General features: G+C 40.7%; 2 protein-coding genes across 14 annotated transcripts in view; both read right to left on the bottom strand.

The window, feature by feature from the left end:
• Window positions 1–49: 49 nt before the first annotated feature.
• LOC139783802 (uncharacterized) lies at window positions 50–9,644 on the bottom strand. Of its 3 annotated transcripts, XM_071722967.1 has the most exons (6): window positions 7,400–9,644; window positions 4,864–5,403; window positions 3,985–4,249; window positions 3,307–3,405; window positions 1,239–2,120; window positions 50–698 (listed from the first exon to the last, which is right to left on the bottom strand). In XM_071722967.1, the coding sequence occupies exons 1-5, from the start codon at window positions 7,403–7,405 to the stop codon at window positions 1,246–1,248; spliced, it is 1,785 nt and encodes a 594-aa protein (XP_071579068.1). In that variant the 5' UTR covers window positions 7,406–9,644; the 3' UTR covers window positions 50–698; window positions 1,239–1,245. The 3 variants fall into 3 exon arrangements, with proteins under 3 accessions (XP_071579068.1, XP_071579073.1, XP_071579064.1); XM_071722972.1 differs by having other exon boundaries at window positions 50–2,120; window positions 5,706–9,644; XM_071722963.1 differs by having other exon boundaries at window positions 50–2,120.
• Window positions 9,645–10,272: 628 nt separating this feature from the next.
• The window catches only part of Sei (potassium voltage-gated channel seizure), a 98,925-nt gene continuing 86,783 nt past the window's right edge, over window positions 10,273–22,414 (bottom strand). For 5 of the 11 annotated variants that reach the window (XM_071722956.1, XM_071722901.1, XM_071722919.1 and 2 more), the window contains 12 exons: window positions 21,476–21,630; window positions 21,078–21,198; window positions 20,851–20,971; window positions 20,229–20,538; window positions 19,733–20,069; window positions 19,279–19,463; window positions 18,968–19,092; window positions 18,159–18,254; window positions 17,746–17,886; window positions 17,189–17,510; window positions 15,600–15,839; window positions 10,273–15,291 (listed from right to left, as the gene is read on the bottom strand). In XM_071722956.1, coding sequence (XP_071579057.1) covers window positions 14,937–15,291; window positions 15,600–15,839; window positions 17,189–17,510; window positions 17,746–17,886; window positions 18,159–18,254; window positions 18,968–19,092; window positions 19,279–19,463; window positions 19,733–20,069; window positions 20,229–20,538; window positions 20,851–20,971; window positions 21,078–21,198; window positions 21,476–21,630 — 2,508 coding nt within the window. In that variant the 3' untranslated portion in view covers window positions 10,273–14,936. The remainder of the gene's footprint in view (window positions 15,292–15,599; window positions 15,840–17,188; window positions 17,511–17,745; window positions 17,887–18,158; window positions 18,255–18,967; window positions 19,093–19,278; window positions 19,464–19,732; window positions 20,070–20,228; window positions 20,539–20,850; window positions 20,972–21,077; window positions 21,199–21,475; window positions 21,631–22,414) is intronic. The other 6 variants (XM_071722913.1, XM_071722936.1, XM_071722929.1 and 3 more) reach the window with 5 other exon arrangements.

Below are 22,414 nucleotides of genomic sequence, written 5' to 3'. Positions count from 1 at the left end.
TCTAGCGCAAACATCTTACACTATATAAAATTCAAATAGACGTTTAATATAAAAGAGGTTTTACATTTATTTATTTCAAGAAATTAACATGTACATAAGATATTAACAATATAAGACCATTTTTTTTCATGGCTGTAAGTCTCCTATATGGGCTCCATTATTCTGGTGTCCTTTTGGGACTTACGTATTTCCAAATCCGCCACAATTGCAAATGGCGAACGGATGGAACTTAGAAAGTCTTTATCACAAATTAAATAAGATTAATCGCAATGGTTGTTATATTAAAATTAGAGAGCTATTTCATTAATATCTGAGTTCAGGTTTTCTGGTTTGCCCACAGAAACCGCGTAAATCGTTTCTGTCGACAGACCGAGATATATACGGAGGGTCTCAAAAGATAACTTCTAATCTTCGCTTCGTTCAATAGAAATCCTTCGAGACACGCAGTATAACCGTACGACACACTTCGGTGTCGTGAACTCGGTGCGTTTCAATGGTACACGTATCCTCCAGCGGATGTGAGTGTGCCTTTGTATTGGCTCGGAAATGTATTCCGTAGATCCGCTTTCGCCGATTCCTTTCCCTCGGCTCCCGTATGACCGCCGGTGACGAAAGTTCTTATCGTCCATAAGGATAAGGATATGACCATTTGTACCTGTATCTGGCCGGACGTGGATAATACGCGAACGCGTAGACCACTGCAACAGAGAGCACGGTTGCATGCAATAAAATATAAAAATATACAATGACACACTTTTTTTTATTAACACACGTGATAGATACATTAATCTATCGTGAGATTTTCACGGGAATATAAACCAATTCTTTTCAACCTATCAAAAATAAATTATTTTATTAGAATGAAGAAGTTAAGTTAGGTCTTAAAGTATAGCTATAAGCCTGCAAGTGTCGCTTCAAAGTAACTTTTGTTTTTTGATTGCGAATAATTGCGATGTGATTTCGGAGAAAGCCTGTGACAATATTTACCCTATTTATTCTGTTTGCCTATCTTTCTGTGAAATTACATGTTTCATATACCATATTATGTATAATTATCAGGAAAGTAGATATTTAATTTTTTTACACATTCGGGATTGAAATACATTGGTTTATGCACTTTCCATTCTAGTATTTGGGAGATAGACGTATTCTTTTGAAAAATATTCGTTGTATTCGACAAGAAACTTTTAGAAAGTATTCACACGCCTATTATATTCATCGCCGACGTCGTTACTTGCCTCGACCTTATAGCCGATGGAGCCTCTGCAACGACGCGTATCGCGCGAGTCGTTTGGCGAACGCCCGCCTCTGGACGTTCCTCTTACGGAAATGTTCCAACGTGTTGAGAGCCGAGGTCGGTACCAATGATCCTTGGCTCTGCCAATAGTAAGCCGACGGCATCGGGTTCAAAAGCGGCACTTTCAGCGGGCCGCCCAAGCTGCCGTGAAGGTGGTCCGTGAATTGATGTTGCCCGCGAAAGTCCAAGTGTGGCTGCAACTTGGGCAGATTGAAGGCATCTGAATCGCCCAGGAGGGATATTTTCAAGGGCGCGATTTGCGGTTCGGTATCCACGGACAGACTCGCGTATACCGACGTACCGCCGTCGTCGTCGTGTGGCAGCTTGGGCGGGTCCAGCAGAGAACTATGCGGATTCGGATATTGAATCTGCTGCAGCGGCGGGTACTCCACGTTCGGCTGGATCGACAGGGTTTGGTCCAGACCTAGATTTGAGAAGTGATGATGCGACGTGGTCTGCGGTAGTTCGGGCCGTTGGTAAGCGCCGTCTTGAGCGGCAGGATAATTCTGCTCGTAATTATGCGTCGGATTGTTGTGGTTCGCGGGATAGTGACCAGGTATATTGTAAGTCGGATGCTGGGCGGGAGGGTGAGAGCCCACGTGGTTGTGGTTGTTATTGAGGCTGTCCTGGCCAGCCACGGTTTGATCCTTCGAGCCGATGCTACCTTTCGGCACGCTATTTAAGAGATTCTTGATGACGGAGCTCTTAGTGGGTTCAATGAAACTCTCCGCCGGTCCCTCCTGCACTGCCACGTTCGTATGTTGATCGTTGTGCTTGTCCAGGTCAGATTTCGTCACGATCAGCAGGCCGCCCTGACCATTGTCTGTGAACGTGACGTCAGTCAGTCTCGTCGACAAATTTATTCGGTGCTTTAAAGTATTAGGTACAAGTTCGTTAGTCGAGTTGGAGCATAAAAGCAGGTACTGTCGAGATCGATTAGCACGGTGTTGCGTATGTGCCGAGTGTACTGTAACGTGTCCGTTGAGCAAGTGCCAAGTGTGAACAACACGACAAGTCCTAGTTCTAGTTTCGCACGTTCAATACACGGATGGATACACTTACACATATTTGCAGGGGACTATCACAGGGTTTAATTGTCACAATTCACAATACGGTGTAGTGCGTTTGTGTTACGCTAAATTCTAGACAAGTGAATTTTGGATGTCGTACAGTGACAACGTGGAACAATCTCTTTATTTTTTTATTACAAAGTATCCCAAATATTCGATATAATCACCGTACACTGTTTTACCAAGTAATACGCTGATGATTTCGATATATTTTTCAACGATATTTTACGCAGGCACATATACGTATAAAATTAACAGAAACTGAAGAAGTATGTCAGGAAACAGGCTTTACCGTAGCCTGCTGCCTCTCGCCAACTTTCGGGGAAAGTGAAAGGTCGCATGCTGATACATTCATGGGAAAACATTGGTGGATCGTGAAACGAGTTCTTCCGGGAAGAGAACGAAGAACATTCACATTCACTGCGTCATTTAACGATGATGACGTGCGATACGAAAAGGGAAATTCGGGCGTTAATGTCATTAAGCGAATCACATCAACATGTTTCAAGAAAAATCGAAAGCGTCGGTATTCGATAAAAGATCCTTTATATTATAACTGTTGTCAGATTACATCGACATTCGACAGTAAAATTTATTCGTGAAAGTGATATTCGTGCGTCATTCTTTTAATGAATTAAGAAATATAATACCTTCCGTAGTTTAATCGTTTCGAAAATTCGAAGAGAAACTAAATACTTTTTAAAATAATTTTCCTTTTGCTCCATATCGAAGCTGTTCTCTTTCCTCAAATAATTGCTTAATTAATGCAATGTCGGAAATATTAGATGAAAGCGGTTATACTCATCAAGTCTTCATCAACGCGTAATAATTACTGTGAGTTAATTGCTGGTATCTTAGAAAAGCACGAAGATACAGGAACGGAATATAACCCAAGGTACTTTGCAACGTTATAATTACATGTATAAATGTGAAACCTACCGTCTGATGGCGGCAATCCGTAGGTTCCGTGTGCAGAAAAGTCAGCGGACACTTCAGAAAAATCACTTGGCGGTGCCCCTGAATAACTGTGTTCATGCCCTGTAATTTCGAAAGAAAGCAATTGATAAAACCCTGAGAAGAAATAGAGATCTTACTTCTAATGAGATTAATCTGATAACTATACATCAACAGTAATCAAATGTAATGTGTGCGCGCTGAAAAACTTCATCGTACACGACGCCGATCTATTTCGAATCTCTTTTATCGGTTATAACATTATAATATTATAACATTAGATTGTTATCGCTTCTCGAACGAATTCGAGAAAAGCGAATAATACTCGGTTAGGTCTCGGATGCGTGATTACCGTGAATATCCGGCTTCACGGTTAATCAGTCGGTTCGTAAATACTAAAATGACTTTCTATAGGCTGCTATTTCTCGATATAAAATTACATCTTTGATCGATTTCCACGTCTAATCGGTTGAATATGGCGTACACGCAGGTGAGCGTACAATAGAAAGTAAATGCGTCAAGTTTGTAGCATGTGTAACATTTGTAATTTGCGTGTGTATGCAACTCAGTTTTTTAATAGCTTTCTAATCGACTAATCGATCATATCGTAATAATAGCATCGAAAAATTTGACAAATTCTGCTCGGTGAAGATTATATTTTACCTATATGTTGAACCGGTGGATGACCATAGTAAGGTTCTGGATAAGGTTTCGATTGCGTGCTGGCCACCAAGTGTTTACCGAAGGACGTGATAGCATCCCCTGCTTTAGCGACAACTTTGCCTTTGCCCGATAGTAGGTAGCCACCTCCTTTTACTAGTTGTCCTTTGAGAGCCAACACACCGCCACTTATTGCCTTGAGAGCTTGGAACAACGTGCTAAAAATCGCCTTTTTGAAGTCCCACGTGCTGAGTGGCTTCTCCTCGTACTGAAGAAATAACGAGATCAATGTTAAATTATATTACAAAATTAGATTGTAATTTATTGCGTAAGAAAATAACTTTACTTTGAAATAGCGGAAATGATATATCTTTTTCACTTCTTCCTACACCGACATTTTCCCACTTATTTTCTAATTAACGTCGTATTAAACTGCTCGTTACTCAGCATAATAGCTTGTTTAACGCGAGATGCCGCGATTTTCATCTCGCAGAGTCATTTACTTTAATTGCTGCGCGGAATATATCGCGATAAAGAGAAAAATCTTAACGATGATCATAAAGCAATTAAGAGCGCAGATAATGAAAAGGTAAACAGTAGACGGAACCAGTTAGAATTTCGCTCCTTTGCGGCAATGTGGATGACCTACATCATGTTTCCAGCATAAACAACTTTTCCTTTTTGCAACTGCAGAGAATATTAATTAATCAGTTTGTCTCTTTCTTCTAAATTTAACGTAAAAATCTATATTTCTCTATGTTACTATTTTTCTATTTTTTATAACGTTTCTATTCGCAATAAAATTTAAATAATTCCATTCAAATAAACGAGAACGCAAGGTACGCGACATCCGCCTTGTACGTGAATAAAAGTATCGATTACCGAATAAGCGTGATGTTCCACCGTAGGTGCACCGTATACCGGTTTGTACGCCGATTCGCTGCTACCCGCTGATGCTTTCGCCGCGGATCCACTTGATGCACTCGCGACTCCAGATAACACTCCGCCTGCTATGCTGGTTAAAAGACCGGCGGATCCGAGATCGAAACCTCTCTTTATCCTGTCCTGCATCAGCGCGGCGTATCTCGGATCGGCAATAACGTCGATTATCAGTTTATCGTCGTCAGTCCGCTTTGTCGCGTCCGGTTCCGTTTGTTCAGGCAGAGCCTCAGATATCTCCCAAGACACATTCTGATCTGCATCGCTCTTCGTCCCATCTAACTGATTATGATCCACGGAAGACTTCCATGTCTCCAACAAACTTAAGAATTCGGATTCTCGATCTTCCGCGGTTCTTCGATACGGTGCTAATCGCTCTAGCTGTTCCGCGGCACTCTTCAGCAACGTCTCCTGATCGCTCTCCGTAATTTCTGATCGAGCCACGATTATCGAGCACCACGTTACCATCAAGAATTCTGATAGCTGAAACGCACGATAAAACGATAAGTGCAGGGAATTACAATCGATCCGTAAATTCTTCGGGTATCGAGATTTTTTGTTATATTAAATACAAGAAAAAATTGTTAAACAAATCCATTATTTTGTACAAGCTTTTTTATTATTGAGATAAGAAGGGCCAATAACCGAACATTTTTTTATTATTATTAATTCTGACAGAGTATGACGATATCAGACTAACGATCGAATTCCGCTGAGTTCATAAATATATAATATTGTGGTTTAGGGAAGTCTGTCTGATTCGTTAAGCGTCGTTAACTTTTTACCACGGTGCATTTTGAGGATCGAGTGTTGATTTCCGAATTGCTCGAGCGTAGAGCGCATCGACGCGAGCGTAACAAGTAGAGCGATGTTGGGTGAAAGTCACGCGACTACCGGCAATTCGAAGTGCGCTTCACCACGCGGCTCGCCATACATGACTTGAGGCAACAACAGCTATCTCGCGAATACCGATGATTTCACGCAGATACCGCGAGACAACTCAAACTAAACTATTGCTAATTAGCGATTAGATTGAAGTTGCGCAATCTGTCTCTCTTGACGGAACAATGTTGTGTCTTCCGGGTTTTAGCATCGCGTTTCTCTCGTGAATGAGATCGTTAATCTATTAGAGCAAATGGAACAAAAACGAGAACAATTCCGAATTATAAGGCAGACAAACATAATAGAATTGACGAAATTGAATAATCTGCGGTTTCGTCGCAGAGAATCGTTTCACTTGAACGAGCGAGAGTGATCATCGCCATCGTAACCTTGATCTTGCATGTGTAGAATCATCGCTGACCTAGTTCGCCTACGATCGTTTGCTGCGCGTATTTCTTGGCGATTTCTAAAAAAACGGTATAGCAAATGCGGTCGCTAATAAATATTTCTTACTTCCGTAGGCCAAAATTGAGCCTTTCGAATGACAGCTATTTTCATAAAATAGAAAGATGAAATAAGACAAATTTTCGGTGCAAAGTTTTTGTAGTCACGTGTGAAATTTTGCCACTCGACTCGCTTGGATTATATCATTCATTTGTCAACTTTTTTACCTTCCGTCCTGTGTCGGATATGCATAACAACTGGAAAGTGATCTAATTAGAAAATAAATCACAGAAGAAGATATGAAAGCAGCCATAAGTGCGAAAACTTTCCAGTACTTTCGTAATGTATTTATAAATTTCTAAGGCATTTCCGAAGTGTATAAAAAAATTTTCGTGGAAAATTTTAATCTTTCTCTTCGCAAATAAAGGCTTGGAGCTAGAAAGATTAAGCACACATGTTGAGATGTTGAGATTTGTTTAACGAACAATCAGAGAGAAATCAGATAGATGGAATACAAGCAATAGATATATATGCAATGTGCTTAGGATCAACATTGCGAATTATAATAAACAAAATAACTTGCGTAATATATTGCGTAAAGTTTGCCATCTTGTAGAAAGTAACAAAAAAGTGGATTTCAATAAACATCTTAACGCTGCAGTAATTATTCCTTCACGGTTTGCAACTTTCGTAGCCGAAGGCTATAGAACCATTCCGCATAAATTTCTTCATTGTTACAAGTGTGAAACTCGCGAATGCACTAGAAGAAAGGTTACGGTCAGACTTTATAGAACTTTCACGTGGATGAGAAGCAAGGCGCCTTGCTATTAATTGGCGTGAAATTCGCTGATAACAAACAATTAATGGTCAGAGAAGAAGAAAAAGAAGAAGAAGTGCAAGATCTCATTAATAATTCAAAGATCATGGCACTTTTCAGTTGCTTGCTGCAAGATTTGCAGTCTTTGCTATAACGAGAAAAGTAAATCGCGAAAGATTAGCAAACAACTATCATCGCGTGAATTAATATAATATTAAAAGTTGCGAATGCCGAAGCTCCTTTCAGTTGACGCTTAAGTATTAAAACACTTCACACGTGTCCACACAAATAAAGATAGACGAACAGAACGATGCATGCGAACTGTGAAGCGCGTACCTTCATACTTGACTTTCACAGTATAACGGTGAAATGATCACAGCACTCTCACTAAACCCACTAACCATCGCTATGAAATATATCCTCTCTTTATACTGACTCCCACTTTGCCGATGATCAAGAAAGTGGCGTCAGTGGCATTCACCTTGCCGGGTTGCGTCTGCCAAAATTCGTGCGGTTACGTTGCAACGCGTGAGATTGCTTTACGAATGACAATGAAGCAGAATTTTATTTCACTTCGTATGTATAATCGACATCATTAAATAAATAATTAAAGGAAATTTTGATATAAAATCATAATGCTCCGATTTTAACTCAATATTTTTTTTATATTATCAATTTAATTTTTCATTAGATCGCAAGCTTGTCCACACTGTCATACAAATAGAATTCGAAAAAGTTAAAACTATAAGTATATTTTGTAGAATAATAGCGAAAGTATTCTGCATTTCAAATTTTTTGTTGTTTGGTGACCAAATGCAGAGTGTCTCATTAAAATATGTGATTTCGATCATTATAATATATTTTAGAATTTTTATATATTAATGTGTTAGTATTTTTAATAAGTATGATCAAGTAGCAACGACAAATAAAATCACATAACTCTCTGAACGTAACAATGCATGCGTTTTAAAAATATGTCGTAAGCTGAACATGCAACGATACGATAAAATGATACGGATATCCGTTAGCTTTTTATCGTGTCGCATTGTCAAGTGTTGCATCGTGGAACCGCTCATTTACTTTCTTCGATTTCCATCGCGTTAACTTAAACCTGTCACGAATGCAGACCGAAATTCGCGACGCTGAATGCAATTACGCGTCGGGTGCACACTGCGATCAGATGCGTCGTAGAAAGGCGGAAAAGGAAGAATTCGGGATATCGTTTTTGACGAAATTCGTGAGTCGAATCACGCGAACGAAAGTCTCCGGATGAAACCCGCGTTGTCTCTTTAGAATATCGATCTTGCTCATTAAGTAACACGCTCGTCTTCGTTTCTTCGCGTTTGTCATAGACACGTATACAGATTGTAACAAATTAGCAACGAGTATACAAGTATTTGTTGTACATAACTAAAAACTATATAGGCAATAATCAAGGCGACATGGTATCTACATTTTTCATATTTATTTCAATTGTAAATTAATTATTTAATAATTACATGTAAATTTGATACATAACTCTTACCTTTGGTCGTATATCGTCCACTGAATGAAACCAAAACCATTACAGCGTGATGGTCCCTTTGCCTCTATTGTCTTTCCGACGATATCGAGTAGAAAGTATGTCGTTAACGTACGTCGATTTATATCTCGATTGTAATTCGCGAGGGACGCGGGAGGAGTCGATTAACCGCAGATATAATTTATGAGTTGTATTTTATGTCCCGCGTAATAACAAGATGATTACCATCAATTGTGATCTGTGCAACTGTAACGACTGACGGAGCTTCACTCGCGTTTCCTGACTCTTTCTAGACGTTGAATTCGCAATCACGAATAATCAATTTTGCTGCTCAAGCTCAATTATTATATAAGTTGCGATCGTGTTTCAATTGATATTTATATCTGAAAATGCATAAAATAATGTTCATTTCAAGACCAGTTTCGTATTAATAATATAGAATAATAAATTTATCATAATTTTTGTTAATTAGATTTGGGATGATTGCAACTTCTTTCTTTAATTTTTTAATTTCTGTTTACACTTTTTAATTCGTAGAAAATAGTAAATTATAACAGTAACAATAAAAATGAGATTCTTAATCAAGTAACTCGAAAGTTGATAACATAAGACATTCACTCATATAACATGCTAGATTTAAAGGTTTTTTCTGGTCTGTCGTAATATTCATTGCGAGAAGTGTTGCCACTTACCTAGTCGTTTCGTTCAAACTTGACAACGATAGCTCTTCGTGAACCGATAATTAGTTCTGTAATAGCAAATTGCTATCAGAGGAACAAACACTCCAATCAATCCGTCATAATTTTCCCTTTACCTCTACATCATACTTTCCTCTCGAATGTAACGTGCATAAAATTTCGATCTTATTATCCCTTGAATCTCTCTTCTATCATTTGAGTGTAATATAAAAAAATCAATGATAGAACAATGACAAAAATAATAAACATGTATAATTACCATTAAAGTAACAAAAATGAAGAATAATCTTTTTGATCTAGAGTTCTGTTCTAAACATTATATGTATATAGTTTTTATGATCTGTTGTTAGCGATATCGTTAAACAAATTGCTGATAGTAAGAAAGAAAAAAGAAATTGTAAGGGCAGTACGGGGAAGCCGGACATAATGAGGCAAATATAAATAAAATGCATATTGGCATAGTGAAAATATGTAATAAACATATTTTATGCAATATATATGAAAACTTATAGATACACAACACAGCTTCGTCACCACCGGTATCACCGCCACTCCCAGCGCCTGCTCCACCGCTAATCAACAATCGTTTTCATTTGATCAAATCTGCAAATTCACAACTTACACAATAATACAGATACGACGTTAATAGAATAACACTTGATCCGCAAGTATAACTCAATATTTAAAACAGTGTGACAGAGTACTTTGACCAATTTTGTCATTTCTTGAAACCTAAATAATGTTAAATTATTACGATTATAATTTACAGTTTTATGAAAAACAGAGAATACAAAATGAATAAAATTAAAATGATGATAAATTAATTTTGATTTCCTACTGAAGATCAGCTACTTGAGCTGTCCCGCCCTTGGGAGGGCGGATCGGGGAGATGTTGATGCTCTCAGGACCATCTCGCCCTGCGATCGGGGATGTTAGCTGGAGGGCAGGAGCGGGGCGGGGGCGGTGCAAAAAGTCTCTCCTTTGTCGCATTCACTTTCGAACTAATCTCCATGTTACAAGTGTTACAAATCAGTGCGCTCGACGTACAATCGTACAATCCAAGATTATATCATATATTATATACAGAACAATCTCTTAAATCGCTGAATCTGGATAAAGAACGCGTAATTAGATTCGTCTACCGCGATTGGGACTTTTTTTCTTCCGTCCGCTTTTCTCGCACTCCGCGTCTCTTCAATTTTGCACGCAAATTTCCGACGTTTTTTTCGCGATCGCGCGAGAAAACATTGTTGAAACTCGGATCCAATTTCGCCTCGATTCAGCTCTCGATACGAAATCAACTTCGAATTTCATTAAACTCCCATTTTTCGCATGGGAAATGTGTCTCGACTCTGGAATTGAAAAATTCAGAATTATATCCACACACGCGAATGACCAAACCAACCCCAATCGCGGTAGAGAAAAAGCGAGAGGCGGCTTCGATGAGAGATCGCAGGATTTTATTTTCATCGGCGAGCAGGCGATAGAGATTGAAAATCTGAGGGATCAAGGTACTCGATGATACATATTACTCGTGCGTAAGCCACTCAATAGTTGAAAGACGAAGGACGAAAGTATGCGCCAGGCGAAGAAGTCGCGAAGCTCCGATGGAAGGATCTCGGGCGATCCTTTCTCGACGATGGACTTGTGCTCAGTATCCTCTTTTAAACAATTTCGAGATTGCCGAAACTCTCCGCGATATTGCGCTCCTCGGAATTGTAGAAAGGGACACACAGACGCGCGAACGGATCGTACCAATTATCGCGTTTGGTATAGTGACGTGGTTAAGAAGTCGACATAATTAGAACCGAACTCTTGGATTGCATTCGTCATTCGTCCACTATTTGTCGCGTTGGAAAAACTAGCGGCATGCGAAAACGGCGACGCGTTTGCTTTCGTCGAGGTGTCAAAATAATTTCAACGGGCTCTCTTTAGCTTCTCTTTCTATCTATATAGCTACCAGAATATTAATAACGAAAGCGGGATATTTCTCAAGACATCCATGATATTTCCAGGACGTTAATTTTCCCCGTGGAACCTCGAGAAAGAGAGAGTTCTACTATGGCGACTTTTTAATCGTGATCCATTTCCCTCGGAACGTCCTCTCTCGCTGGCCTCCTGCTTCGGGATTGAAAGAGCGACGGACTTGTCTTGCACAGCATGAATTTATAATTGGGCACAGACACTATGTATAAAATGCTACATACGTTTTTTCCCGCGAAAAATGTAACGTGTTTAAAATACCTTTTAAATGTAGCGTCTACTCGTAAACCGCTTGCTCGCGAGGGAAGTCGGAGTCGTCGTTGTCATAAAATTCGCGATGCAATCGGTGTCGCCCGAGTGCGACTCGCAATTTCGGCGCAAGGGAGATAACTTGATCACGTATCCTTCCCGTTTTGCGCGTATGCTCAGTGTCTTCGCCAGCTGCGTCTGTCTACGCGATTGAGGGCGGCCACATTTGGCCAGCCGTAGTTTTTCAGTTTTTCACACGAGCTTCGTTCTCTCATTCTCACGTTATTTCCAGATTATATATATTCAAAGAAAATTTATATAAAGTTCTTTTGCATGTCCTCAATACTATACTAATTTTCGAAAACATCTTGTTAAAAAAATAAGAAAAAAACTTCAATATCTTTCCTATATAATCCTATACGTTAGAATGAGAGACGTAAACTTGAGCAAACGTAAACAAAATGCACGAAGAATATTTTCTTGATTTGCCGTAATTATTTAGTATCATTATTTAACATCTGAATAAGATAAAATTACGAACATTGCTTCTACGCACATCTTTTATCCGACTATAAAAATAGTGACCATATTTAGTTACTTAAACCAACGCCAAAAGTAGATAATCCTTAAATGGCACAGCAGGAATACTTAATACAGTCCCAGTTTACATTTGAAGTTAAAAAACAAGGCAAACTGTGGATATTTATTGCTACAACTAGTATAATAAATAAGTAAAAACCCTTCGGTATTAGCAACGGCATTCGGCAATTGATAGTGGAAAAAAAACCAGAGAAAAGAATGCCACACCAGTCAAGGAACAATATATCTTTCTGAAGACTGCGCGTCAAGTATTCGAGGAACCAGCCCACACATACGTTAAGAATAATTTCTTTTAATGCGAAACTCCGAGGAGATATGGCCGGCGACGAAAGGCCAGGCGGCGATATGTATTTTCGTCACACAGTACACATATCAGTGATTCGAGACGAGATTTGCGCGGCGAACGTGGCCGCCCTCGGCCGGGACCACGCCGGGCTCTCTTCCTTTTTTCTAAAAAGAATCGTCTAACCGTACGCACAACACCTGCCGTGTACCTAAGTGCGAGAATCCACGTGTGCTGCGTTGTATGTGTATGTGTGTACTACTGATAATTTAACGATCAAAAAACCGCGCTACCTGCAAAATTGAAAAGCTGCGATTTCCCCGTATCAGCGCTGCGCCGCTGCACTATCGTTTCGTCGCAGAGAATTAACTACAAATCGTGTGTGTTTAATCGTTACATCGAAAGTATTCGGTATCGGTTACAGCCTAGAATACTGAGCAAAGAACGAATACATCAGCGATCAGTGATCCATGAATGATATCTCGAAGCGCCATTCCCGTGAATTCGAATCCTCTCTCCCTCTCTCTCTCTCTCCTCCTTTTCCTTCCTATCGAGTATGTAATGTAAAAATCCAATGTAAAGTCTCGTGTGGCCGGAGTAAGCTTTTCAGGGTAGTCGATCACTGTTTTCCAGCCTTCTTAATCGATTCGCGACACTAATGGCGGAAATAGAAACGTCGCGGAGAAACGAAAAGAGAGAAAGAGAGATCAACGTTTATACGCGTTTAGGAGCAGTAGCGACTTGAAATGCTTCGTAAAAAATTTATAGAATATATATACATCTATCTTTTTTCTGTATATGTATATATATGTAGAAGTATATATTATTGCGTAGGCATTATGTCGTCGGTGTTATTTTCTTCGTTTCCTTCTCGTCGCGCTTGCGTTTCTCCCATTGTTATACGATAGTAATGATGATAACAATAACAATAATAATCATAATAAGAGTACTAATAATACTAATAATAGTAATAATAATAATTACAATCATAACAATCATAAGAATACGAACTTTGATAATTGTCTAATGTCGCCAGCGCGACACACTTTCGCTGTTGCATTCTGTCTGTATAAAGGACATGACTACTTTATACGGTGGCTGAACCGAGAAAAATCGCTTTCTTCATGTTCCTGTTTAGATTGCTACGTGATAATAGCGCGAAATTTCTTTTGTAAGTACCGTTACCTTAATACTGTGATCTAACGTCGTCTATAAGCAAGAATAAAAAAGAAGATGCTTTCACAGTCGTCTTAATTAATCCGACAAAAATCGAAATTGTCCACGCTCGAGAAGTTCTTAAAGTAAAAAACTCTGTAGTGAACAAATCAATCGTAAAATCTCGCATTTCCATCTCACTTAACGCCGAGATGCCAGCGGGGAATCGCGAATCAAAGATTGCCCAAATATTCGTACGATAAATCAACAAAAACGAATGTTTTTCTTAACACTCTTATAATGTCATTTGCCGTAAGAATATTCTTTGGCAACTCCCTCTCCCCAACTCAGATATTCTATTCGTGATTTTGTCCTCGATTTTTCGCGACCATCGTCCATTAAAATTTCTGTAATTTTATTGCGCGACGTATTGTGTACTTTCAATGCGCTTCTTTTGTTTTTATCATGTCCCTCTTATGATATACAGCGCATAAGGTGTCTCTCTTAACATGTAAATATATATAAATAATTATTTGCGATCCGGTGAGTAAAATAATTGGCGTCTAATTGGCGAGATACGGTATACTTCTTCCGTGTTTGCTGCTCTTCGACGCGTAAAAAATCGATCTGAAGGAACGAATGTCAGATTGTTTGAACCGCAATGTCGGGAATTCGAAAGAGACGAGCGTTCGATCCGAAGCCGAACATTTGAAGAGCCTAAATCGCATGGCGATTTTTAACAAGCACTTGTTTAATCCGAATTAGCAGAATAAGTTTGCCTTTCAGAGCATGTGCGATTGGAGGAAACATATTTTATTTAGTTTTCAAAAAAATGCCCAATTTTTTCGAGTTGATATTTAATCATATAACTATACGGAATTTTTTTGTTAGATTGTCCTCGTAAACTCGTATTTCCAAAATTATTAATACAAGTATTTGACATTTTTTCTTCGTAATTCGGATAAATAGTTTAAAAAATTATTTTGATGTATGCTTTTATTATGACTCAACTCACCGTGTCGCTCCTTAATTCTTTCAATCTCAATAAATGGGTTATTAGCAAGATTACATTGATTACACCAGATTGACGTTTTTGGACCTCGATGCTTCCTTCAATAGTACGCGCTCCTAAGTTGTCCTATGAATATCGTGTTACATTCCTTGTAATTCGGCTGCGAGATTTGACTTCGAGTCTTGGCTCCGATAGCGATCGGATTAAGAATAAGATTTTCTACGGAGGGATCGAACAGTCTCGGTCGCACTCTCCCGTCTCTCTCGCGCGTCGCAGCTTTCCACGTTTTGTCGATCGGGACAAGCTGATCCTCACGGCGATGTCATGGCTCCTAACTAATATAGGACGACCTCCCTCGTGCGTGTTTTCCCTTAACTACCGTGATCCTGATCGAGCTCGTCCAGCGATTCGAGCCTCGCGATCGGTGCTTCGTTTATCGTGAACTCCCACATCGTGTCCTCGCTGGTCTGTCTCGAGGAGTCTTGTTGCCGAGGTCCGCTCGCCTGTCCCCTGGTACCACCCTCATGTCTGCTCTCCGACCGACCCTGCTGTCCCGATGTAGATTCCGTACCGTTGCCGCCGCGATGATTCGACGAGTCCTTACGCGAGTCCCCGCTACGTGGACGTTGGGCGCCTCCTCGATCCTCTGGCACCACGCAGCTCCAGGGATCTTCACCCTCCGGCTCCGATCGCTTATTGAACGAGCTGTATCTAGCGCAAGGCACGCTTTTGTTAACGGCGTGATAGCGGCATCCTGTTCGGGATTGAGCGCGGCCACTAAACGTGGACGGGACGAGAGATCGAGAATCGGCGTCCACGTTTAGCAGCCGACGTCAGCAGTGGCATACTTTTTCGGCCCATGATTTTAAAACAAAGTTGGAACAAGCGACGAGACCGAGTCGTTAATTTGAAATAGCGGACACGCGCCACTGCCAACGTAGTTTTGCTGTCTAATCTCCGATATACATGATAGATTAAAATCGTCCAGGTTTTCGCATTAAGAATCTCTATAATGTCTTTATCAAACTACCTACCCAGTCCGGTATTCGCCCCTCCTGAAAGCAGCGGGTTGGCTATGCCAGGCGTGACCCTGATGGACTTGCTGCTGTGTGCTAGTCGGCACTGCCAGGTCGACCGGTTGACTTTGCGACCTCGTGGGCCCGGTCCGGCCGTTTAGCGCCGTCTGCAACGCCGTTGCGAGCGCGGACGTATCCGACGCGACGGTCAACCGCGACGTTCCCGACGACGTGGAGGTAGGCTCCCTCATGGGGGGTCTGTTGCAGAGGGGAACGAAGCTCGTATCAGCGAATCGACGCGCGAATGTTCAGCTTTTTTTTTTCATAAGAAAATCGCTAAAGATAGCCGAGCGAGATATATACTTGAAGCGTACGTGATTATGTACAGTGGGATATTCGACAACACAGGCCTCTAATCCTCTAAAGTTTAATCCCGAGCAGTGTCACGGGCCCCGCGCGCTTGGGACTACCGGCCGCGCAATGGGACCGACATCGACCATTCGCGTCGGCTATAATCGATCAAGATTACGAATAAAAAACGACGATGAGAATGATCTATCTAAACGTGCATGAAGGATGATTTACCTTACCAAGAAATCGGTTCCATCAACGTCAGTCAACTTCAATCAGAGTTCGATTGATTGAACTCCAAGAAAGATAAAAGAATCAATCAAGATTAAAATCAACTGAGATTGGCGAAACTGCAAAGAACAAGGAATTTTCTTCAATAGATTCGGAAGTAAAGACTAGTCGAGTTAATTGGAGGCTAATTAGACATGTGAAGAAAATTATTTATCAGCGAAACAGAAGAAAGAAAGAAGTACGTGCAAATTAGAGAGAATATCTTCTAATGAAAGATTACTTTTATCTTAACGCAATGCTTCTTACTTTTCTTGCATTTCTAGATATACTCTTTCTAAATACTGGATGGACTACGTGATTTGCAAGTGTCAAAGCTTTCGAGGCGTGCGACGTTAGAGATGATAATCTACAGAAAAAGAGTACCAAAAGTACGATACTACGGTTCTAAAGGCTGTAAAATTCCAGAGTAGTGGCACATCGCCTCTGTTTTAAACTAATTGCTTTATACAAAATTGCAGTTATTATTAACGCGATCCAATTATGATTTTTAGGCAGATTATGATTATGCTTATGATCAAAGGGAAAATTTAGAATCTTCGTGATGGATATGTTAACGCCACGTGCCGTTCGCTTGGACTCGATCTTCGTGACACTGCTCGCAAAGAGTTCAAAGAAGAATACGTGATGGTGATCACCTTCGGAACTTGTCCAACTTTTCCAAAATAAAAGACGCCGAAATCAAATGCAACTGATCCAGGGATTTCGAAAGAAGGCTTTTCAAGAATAACAAAATATCGATTACTTCTTGCGATTCAAGTTTCAGTTTCGGAGTCTACGGCGTCGTGGAAAATCGCAAACCCTCTCTACCGCATCCGAACGAGCATTGCTGGTACGCAAAACAGTTTCGCACGCGAAACTGGATCTAACGTTAAGTCTCGACGCGCGAGAGAGGTACGCGATCCGACTAATTAGAACCGCTGGAAATTTAACGCGCGGAATCTCGTTTATTTTCGTTCCGTTCTTACCTGAACAAACCGTGCGACGTGCTGGGTTGAATCTTCCCGTTTCCGTTGCCCGCCGGTGCCGTCGGCGGCTGCGGCTCGCTCGCCGATCTCTGGACCAACGCGGGCGCACGGCTGCTCTGCCTCGTGCCGGTTGGCGCGGTTCCCGGCATCATCTCGATGCTGGAGCTCTCCTTCGATGAATTGAGCGTCTGCTGGAGCAAGCTCAGGATCAATCTGATGTCGTTGGCCATCGAGTGCTCCAACGAGGACACTTGCCGCGACAGCTGATCGATCCTGGCATTAATCTCCTCCACGGGCCGACCCGGGCCACTCTGAAAGTCGCCTGGAAGGGCAAACGTCTTCATCTCGCGGCAATTCGATCTCGATCGCGATCAAAATTCGAACACAGTTCACGTCGCATCTCGTCGAAATCAGCGTGATTACGTTAGGCGATTTTTGATGATGGATATACGATGATAGTACAGGTGACGGAATTTTATATCGACGTGAGTGAAACGAAAGCGAAAAATGACGGAAGTCGCGGAAACTACTAAGATTAAGAGAAATGAGGCCCCTACCATGGGAATGAGGATGCTGCGGGGGCGATGGTGTGGTGTAGTGGCTCGACGTTGTCGAAGTGGGATGAACGACGTTTTGACTGAGGCAACTCTCGCCAGCGGCGGAACTCCGGCGCGCTGCTTTCGTCAGCGGCGTGGTCACTAGGTTTTAAACGCCACCGGTGAGTACCACGAGTACGGGAGGAATATATAAATTGAGTGCTACTTATATATATTGCATATAGATGCAATCGCGCTGCGAGATATTCTCTACTACGGCGTGCGTCGCGATTAAGAATCTAGATGAAACGACAGTCGTACGTCTTCAGGGTTCTGGCGAGCGGTGCAAAATTCGGCAGGTCAGGGATGATTTTTAGGTGCAACGAGGTCGGGCCAATCTATTTCGGGGTGTTCGGAATATACGGGGTACTTACTTTGTTTCGCGAGGTAATCGTGACTGGTAAGCGGCTGCAGGTGAATCTTGTGTTGACGTAGATCCGGTATGCTGCGCTTGAGATGGGTTAGCATGCCTGAACAACCAGGTTTCAAGGTGTTATCGAACTTGGGACTCAAACAAAAAGCAATACGCTTAGAGGAGGAGAGAAAGAAAAGAGAGAAAGAGCTAAACGGGATAGAAGAGGAAAACTGCCGTAATAACGCTAAATAAATCGAAATAATTGATACACGAGCTACACCAAACTGAAGGCAAAATACATTTTAGGAAGCTTAAGATTTAAGATAAAACGCTTTTAACATTGTTACAAATTGTAAGCGGATCTAAGTAGTTGATTCTAAAAAATTACGTTGCGCATTTAGCGCCAAATGTGATTATATAAATTTCTAATCATTTTTTTCTTTCTTTCTAATCTTCTTTCTATTTCTAATCATTAAAATTTTCTTATTAAATCCTAAATAAAATTTTTAATCAAATGGATTTAGCGTTAAAGTTTGGATTTACGGATATATTTAGCGCTAAGTGCGAGACGTCAATGCAAGCGCAGTCAATCTTTATACAAGGAATCTTGCTATTAGTTATTGAACAAAGATCGAAAACATCCGAACTGAATTAAACGTATCTTGAATTAAACGTATTAAAAAGAAGTACCCTGCTGTATAGAGGATTTATATCGTCGTGCAATGAGTAACATTCCTCAAACAGAATATTAAGAGCAAACATGAGAAAAACTGGAACATTGTTTCCCCGAAGTGAGGAGGCCGAACGAAAGAAATAATAACCGCTCACCAGTTATCGAGTTCAAGGTCGAGCTTCTCTGTTTGGGCTCATCGAATTCCAGATTCAATGGTGTCACGTCTTGACCAGCCTTATCCGTGCTGAACTCTAAGATACCATGACCGCTACCTTTGTCACTGCAACAGATAAAAAAAGAAGCTGATCGATCAATCTATCATCTTCAGCAAACATAATACGCTGTGCTTTCATGTTTTCTCTAATATCTATAAAATGTTTATTACAATAATCTTATTAGTCAAACATTGATCTTTCTTTTAATGATAGATTGAGAAAATTGATACAATGAGAAGAGATAATCTTACTAGTCATCCTGGTCGTCTTGCAAGGAGTCTTGTCGACCTGTAGGAATAAGATTTGTGCCAGGACCACCGGGTCCTCGACGGTATCTTGGTGGACGGAAAGCAAACCTCCTAGCGTCGACGTCGACGTCGGTTGGAGTACTGACAGGAAACCTTGCTGATATTGGATCGACCCCAGCCTGTTCCTCCTAAAGATGAAACGGCGGTTACTCGCGAGTCGGATCGTATATCAATTCGATGAGCATGTAAATTGCTACACGCAGTTAGTTTAAGTGATAATCATAGAGCAAAAATATAATAACAATGAAAATTTCAAAATTATAAAATGTAATGCAAATATAAAAATGTTCCTTTATAAATTTCATCATAAGTAATAATAAAATGTGGAACAAGGGAGAGAACGGAATTATATTAAATCGTAAAATTGCGCGTAAAGAAAGCCGGAAATAGCACTCACATCTCGCATGTTAAAAGTGATCTCAAGATTCTGGCTGAAGTGGTTGTAGAATTCCGGATAAAGTGCCAAGACGTCGAGCAGGTCGTCCCGGTGGATTTTGTGAAGGTCGCAATACGTAAGGGCGCGAACGTTACAAGACGATTTTCCAACCGTCGGATAAATGCACGGATTCTCGCCAAATATGTCGTCCTTGCCCAAAATAGCCATTACGATATCGTCCTTCAGGATCTCGATACTCCCGCGGGATATAAAATACAGGGAAGTCAGCACGTCCCCTCGATGGACTAAAGTATCACCCGGAGGCGCGTGCGTGGTCTTAAACTTTAAGGATAATGCCCTGTTTTGCAAAAAGAAACGAGGGCTTTCTTGTCATCATGAACTTATTATGCGTAAAAGATAATCACATCTCTATTTATGAAAAGTAATAAAAATAAAATATTGTTTTGCACGAGTTTAAAAATAATCAGATTTTCGAAACAAGTTAGGGGGCAAGTACCTTAAACAGCCTGGACTGGCTCCCTCGAAGGCTCGGCAATTGTTTAAAAGATTCCTATTGAGATGAAGACAGATGTCGGCCTGAAGGCACTCGGGGAACCCTTTCAGAACACTGTTCATATCAATCCCGTTCGTATAGGTCCACGCGTGTTGAAAGTACTCCTCTAATCGTTGGCGGAGCGGATTCGGGATCTGGTGAAATCTTATGAATTCCCTGACTCGGAGCATCTGTGTGTGATACCGGGCTGTGCCGCTGTATAGCCTCTGGATGATCGCCGATACATTACCGAAGATACTGGCGTACATCAGGGCTAAAATTGATCGTGTCGTGAAACAAACCGCGAACCCGAGGGATTAAGATATTTTAGCGGTTTCAGGCACAAATTTCGCCATTGTTTATTCAAGATGCTATTAATATCTGAATGTCTAGAATATTCAAAAATGTGTCTGATATATTACTAATACTTTTGTCAGTAAAGTATTCGTTATATTTATATTTTATTTACTTTTATTATAATTTAATTATTATGTAGTTATTATATTTCTGATAGCATTGCTATTTTTAATAAAAAGACTAAACACGCGTGTGCCGCGATAAGATCCGTCATTATTTATCGACTCACATCCGATCAGCATGACGATTATTGTAAAGATTTTCTCAGCGTCGGTATTGGGCGCTACGTTCCCGAAGCCTACGGACGTGAGGCTGCTGAAGGTGAAATAAAGCGCCGTGATATAACGACTCTGGAAAAATTACAGCGTTACACGTTGAGCAAAAGGGTTCGCGTATCGCCATTAAGTGCGATTTCAAATAGAGCGTACTCGAGAGGTATTCGCGCGGATGGCTTACTTTTATGCTCGGCCCGCCGGTGTTATTGTGAAAGTAAAACTGATGAGTGTCGTTGGCTAAAATGTCGAGCCAACCAACCTTGCTTTTCAGCGTCGGTCTCTCGGCGTTTCCTATGGCGTACCTTTAAAAAGAGCGAAATACCGGAGTAATTTATTGCATTCAGAGCAATGTCTCAAAATGTTACGTAACAATCGTTATATGATTTAAACCTTTAACCGATTAAACATTTGCAATAAGAAAAAGATGGATTTTCTTTAAGGAAAAATCTTCAACTCGGTTAAAGCAGTAACAGTTGAAGAAATAGTTATGATATGATTTATTAATACTCAATGCATTATACAAATTAAAGACGTTATATTTCTGAGTATGTCCAAAGATATATAGACTGTATCACTCACCATATACACGCCATCCAATGAGCAATAAGGGCAAAAGTGGCCATTAAAAGTAACAAAACGGCAGCGCCATATTCGCTGTATCTGTCGATCTTCCTGGCCACCCTGACAAGACGCAGCAGACGAGCCGTCTTCAAAAGTCCGATCAAGGTCGTCGTCTGAAAACGATTGATCATTTTTTTTTATATCTCTCGAATATGCGAGCCCGCGAAACATTAATCTCGCTGTACAGAAATCGGCCTTACTCAACGCCGTCTGTTACTACTTAAATAATCGATGTCTTTTATTGTTTCGTGAATCTGAAGTTGCTCATGCAAAGATGAATCGTGCCTTTGCAGCAGGACGTATTTGCATAAATATAAAAAATTTCGGGAATTCTCGAGTAATAATTTTTTTGTTTTTAAAGATATGGTTACTCTTATATAAAAAGATTTGCTGGTAGGTATGCGACAGGTCTGTCATTTCCATTAAACTTGATAAACGGACATTTATCTGAAATCAAACCATCCGACGTCTACGTAAAGGCCATTTCCGTGTTGGAAGTGTCACTCTCGCCGGAAGTCGTCACTCTGGTTGCACATCAATCGCTGAAGCGGAGAACGTCACTCGACGGAATATCACAATATAATATGCACACGACATTTCGTTGAATTTCAAATACCAAAGTTGAAAGCATCGTCTTCGCGGCGTGCCACTCCTTAGCATCGATCTAAATCTGCGTTCAAGGACCGATCTTTCAATAATTTGCAGCGAGAATTAATTCGACATCGTTAAGGCACCGTATTCGATGGAGGTGCCTTTCGAGTAAACAGCAAAGTGACGACCTCCTTGTTGCGGAATTAGCTGTCGCAAGTAAGCTCGAGTTTTGATTCGAGTCACTTACGTCTTTTCAAATTTGCATAATTTTAAGAAAGACAGAAATTCAAAATGACTTTCACAAAA

The sequence above is a fragment of the Temnothorax nylanderi genome, unplaced genomic scaffold, assembly GCF_030848795.1.
Source record: "Temnothorax nylanderi isolate EJ_2023f unplaced genomic scaffold, tnyl_v1.0 TNYL_tig0008_pilon, whole genome shotgun sequence".
Taxonomy (NCBI): domain Eukaryota; kingdom Metazoa; phylum Arthropoda; class Insecta; order Hymenoptera; family Formicidae; genus Temnothorax; species Temnothorax nylanderi.
This window is presented reverse-complemented; position numbering and strand designations above follow the sequence as displayed.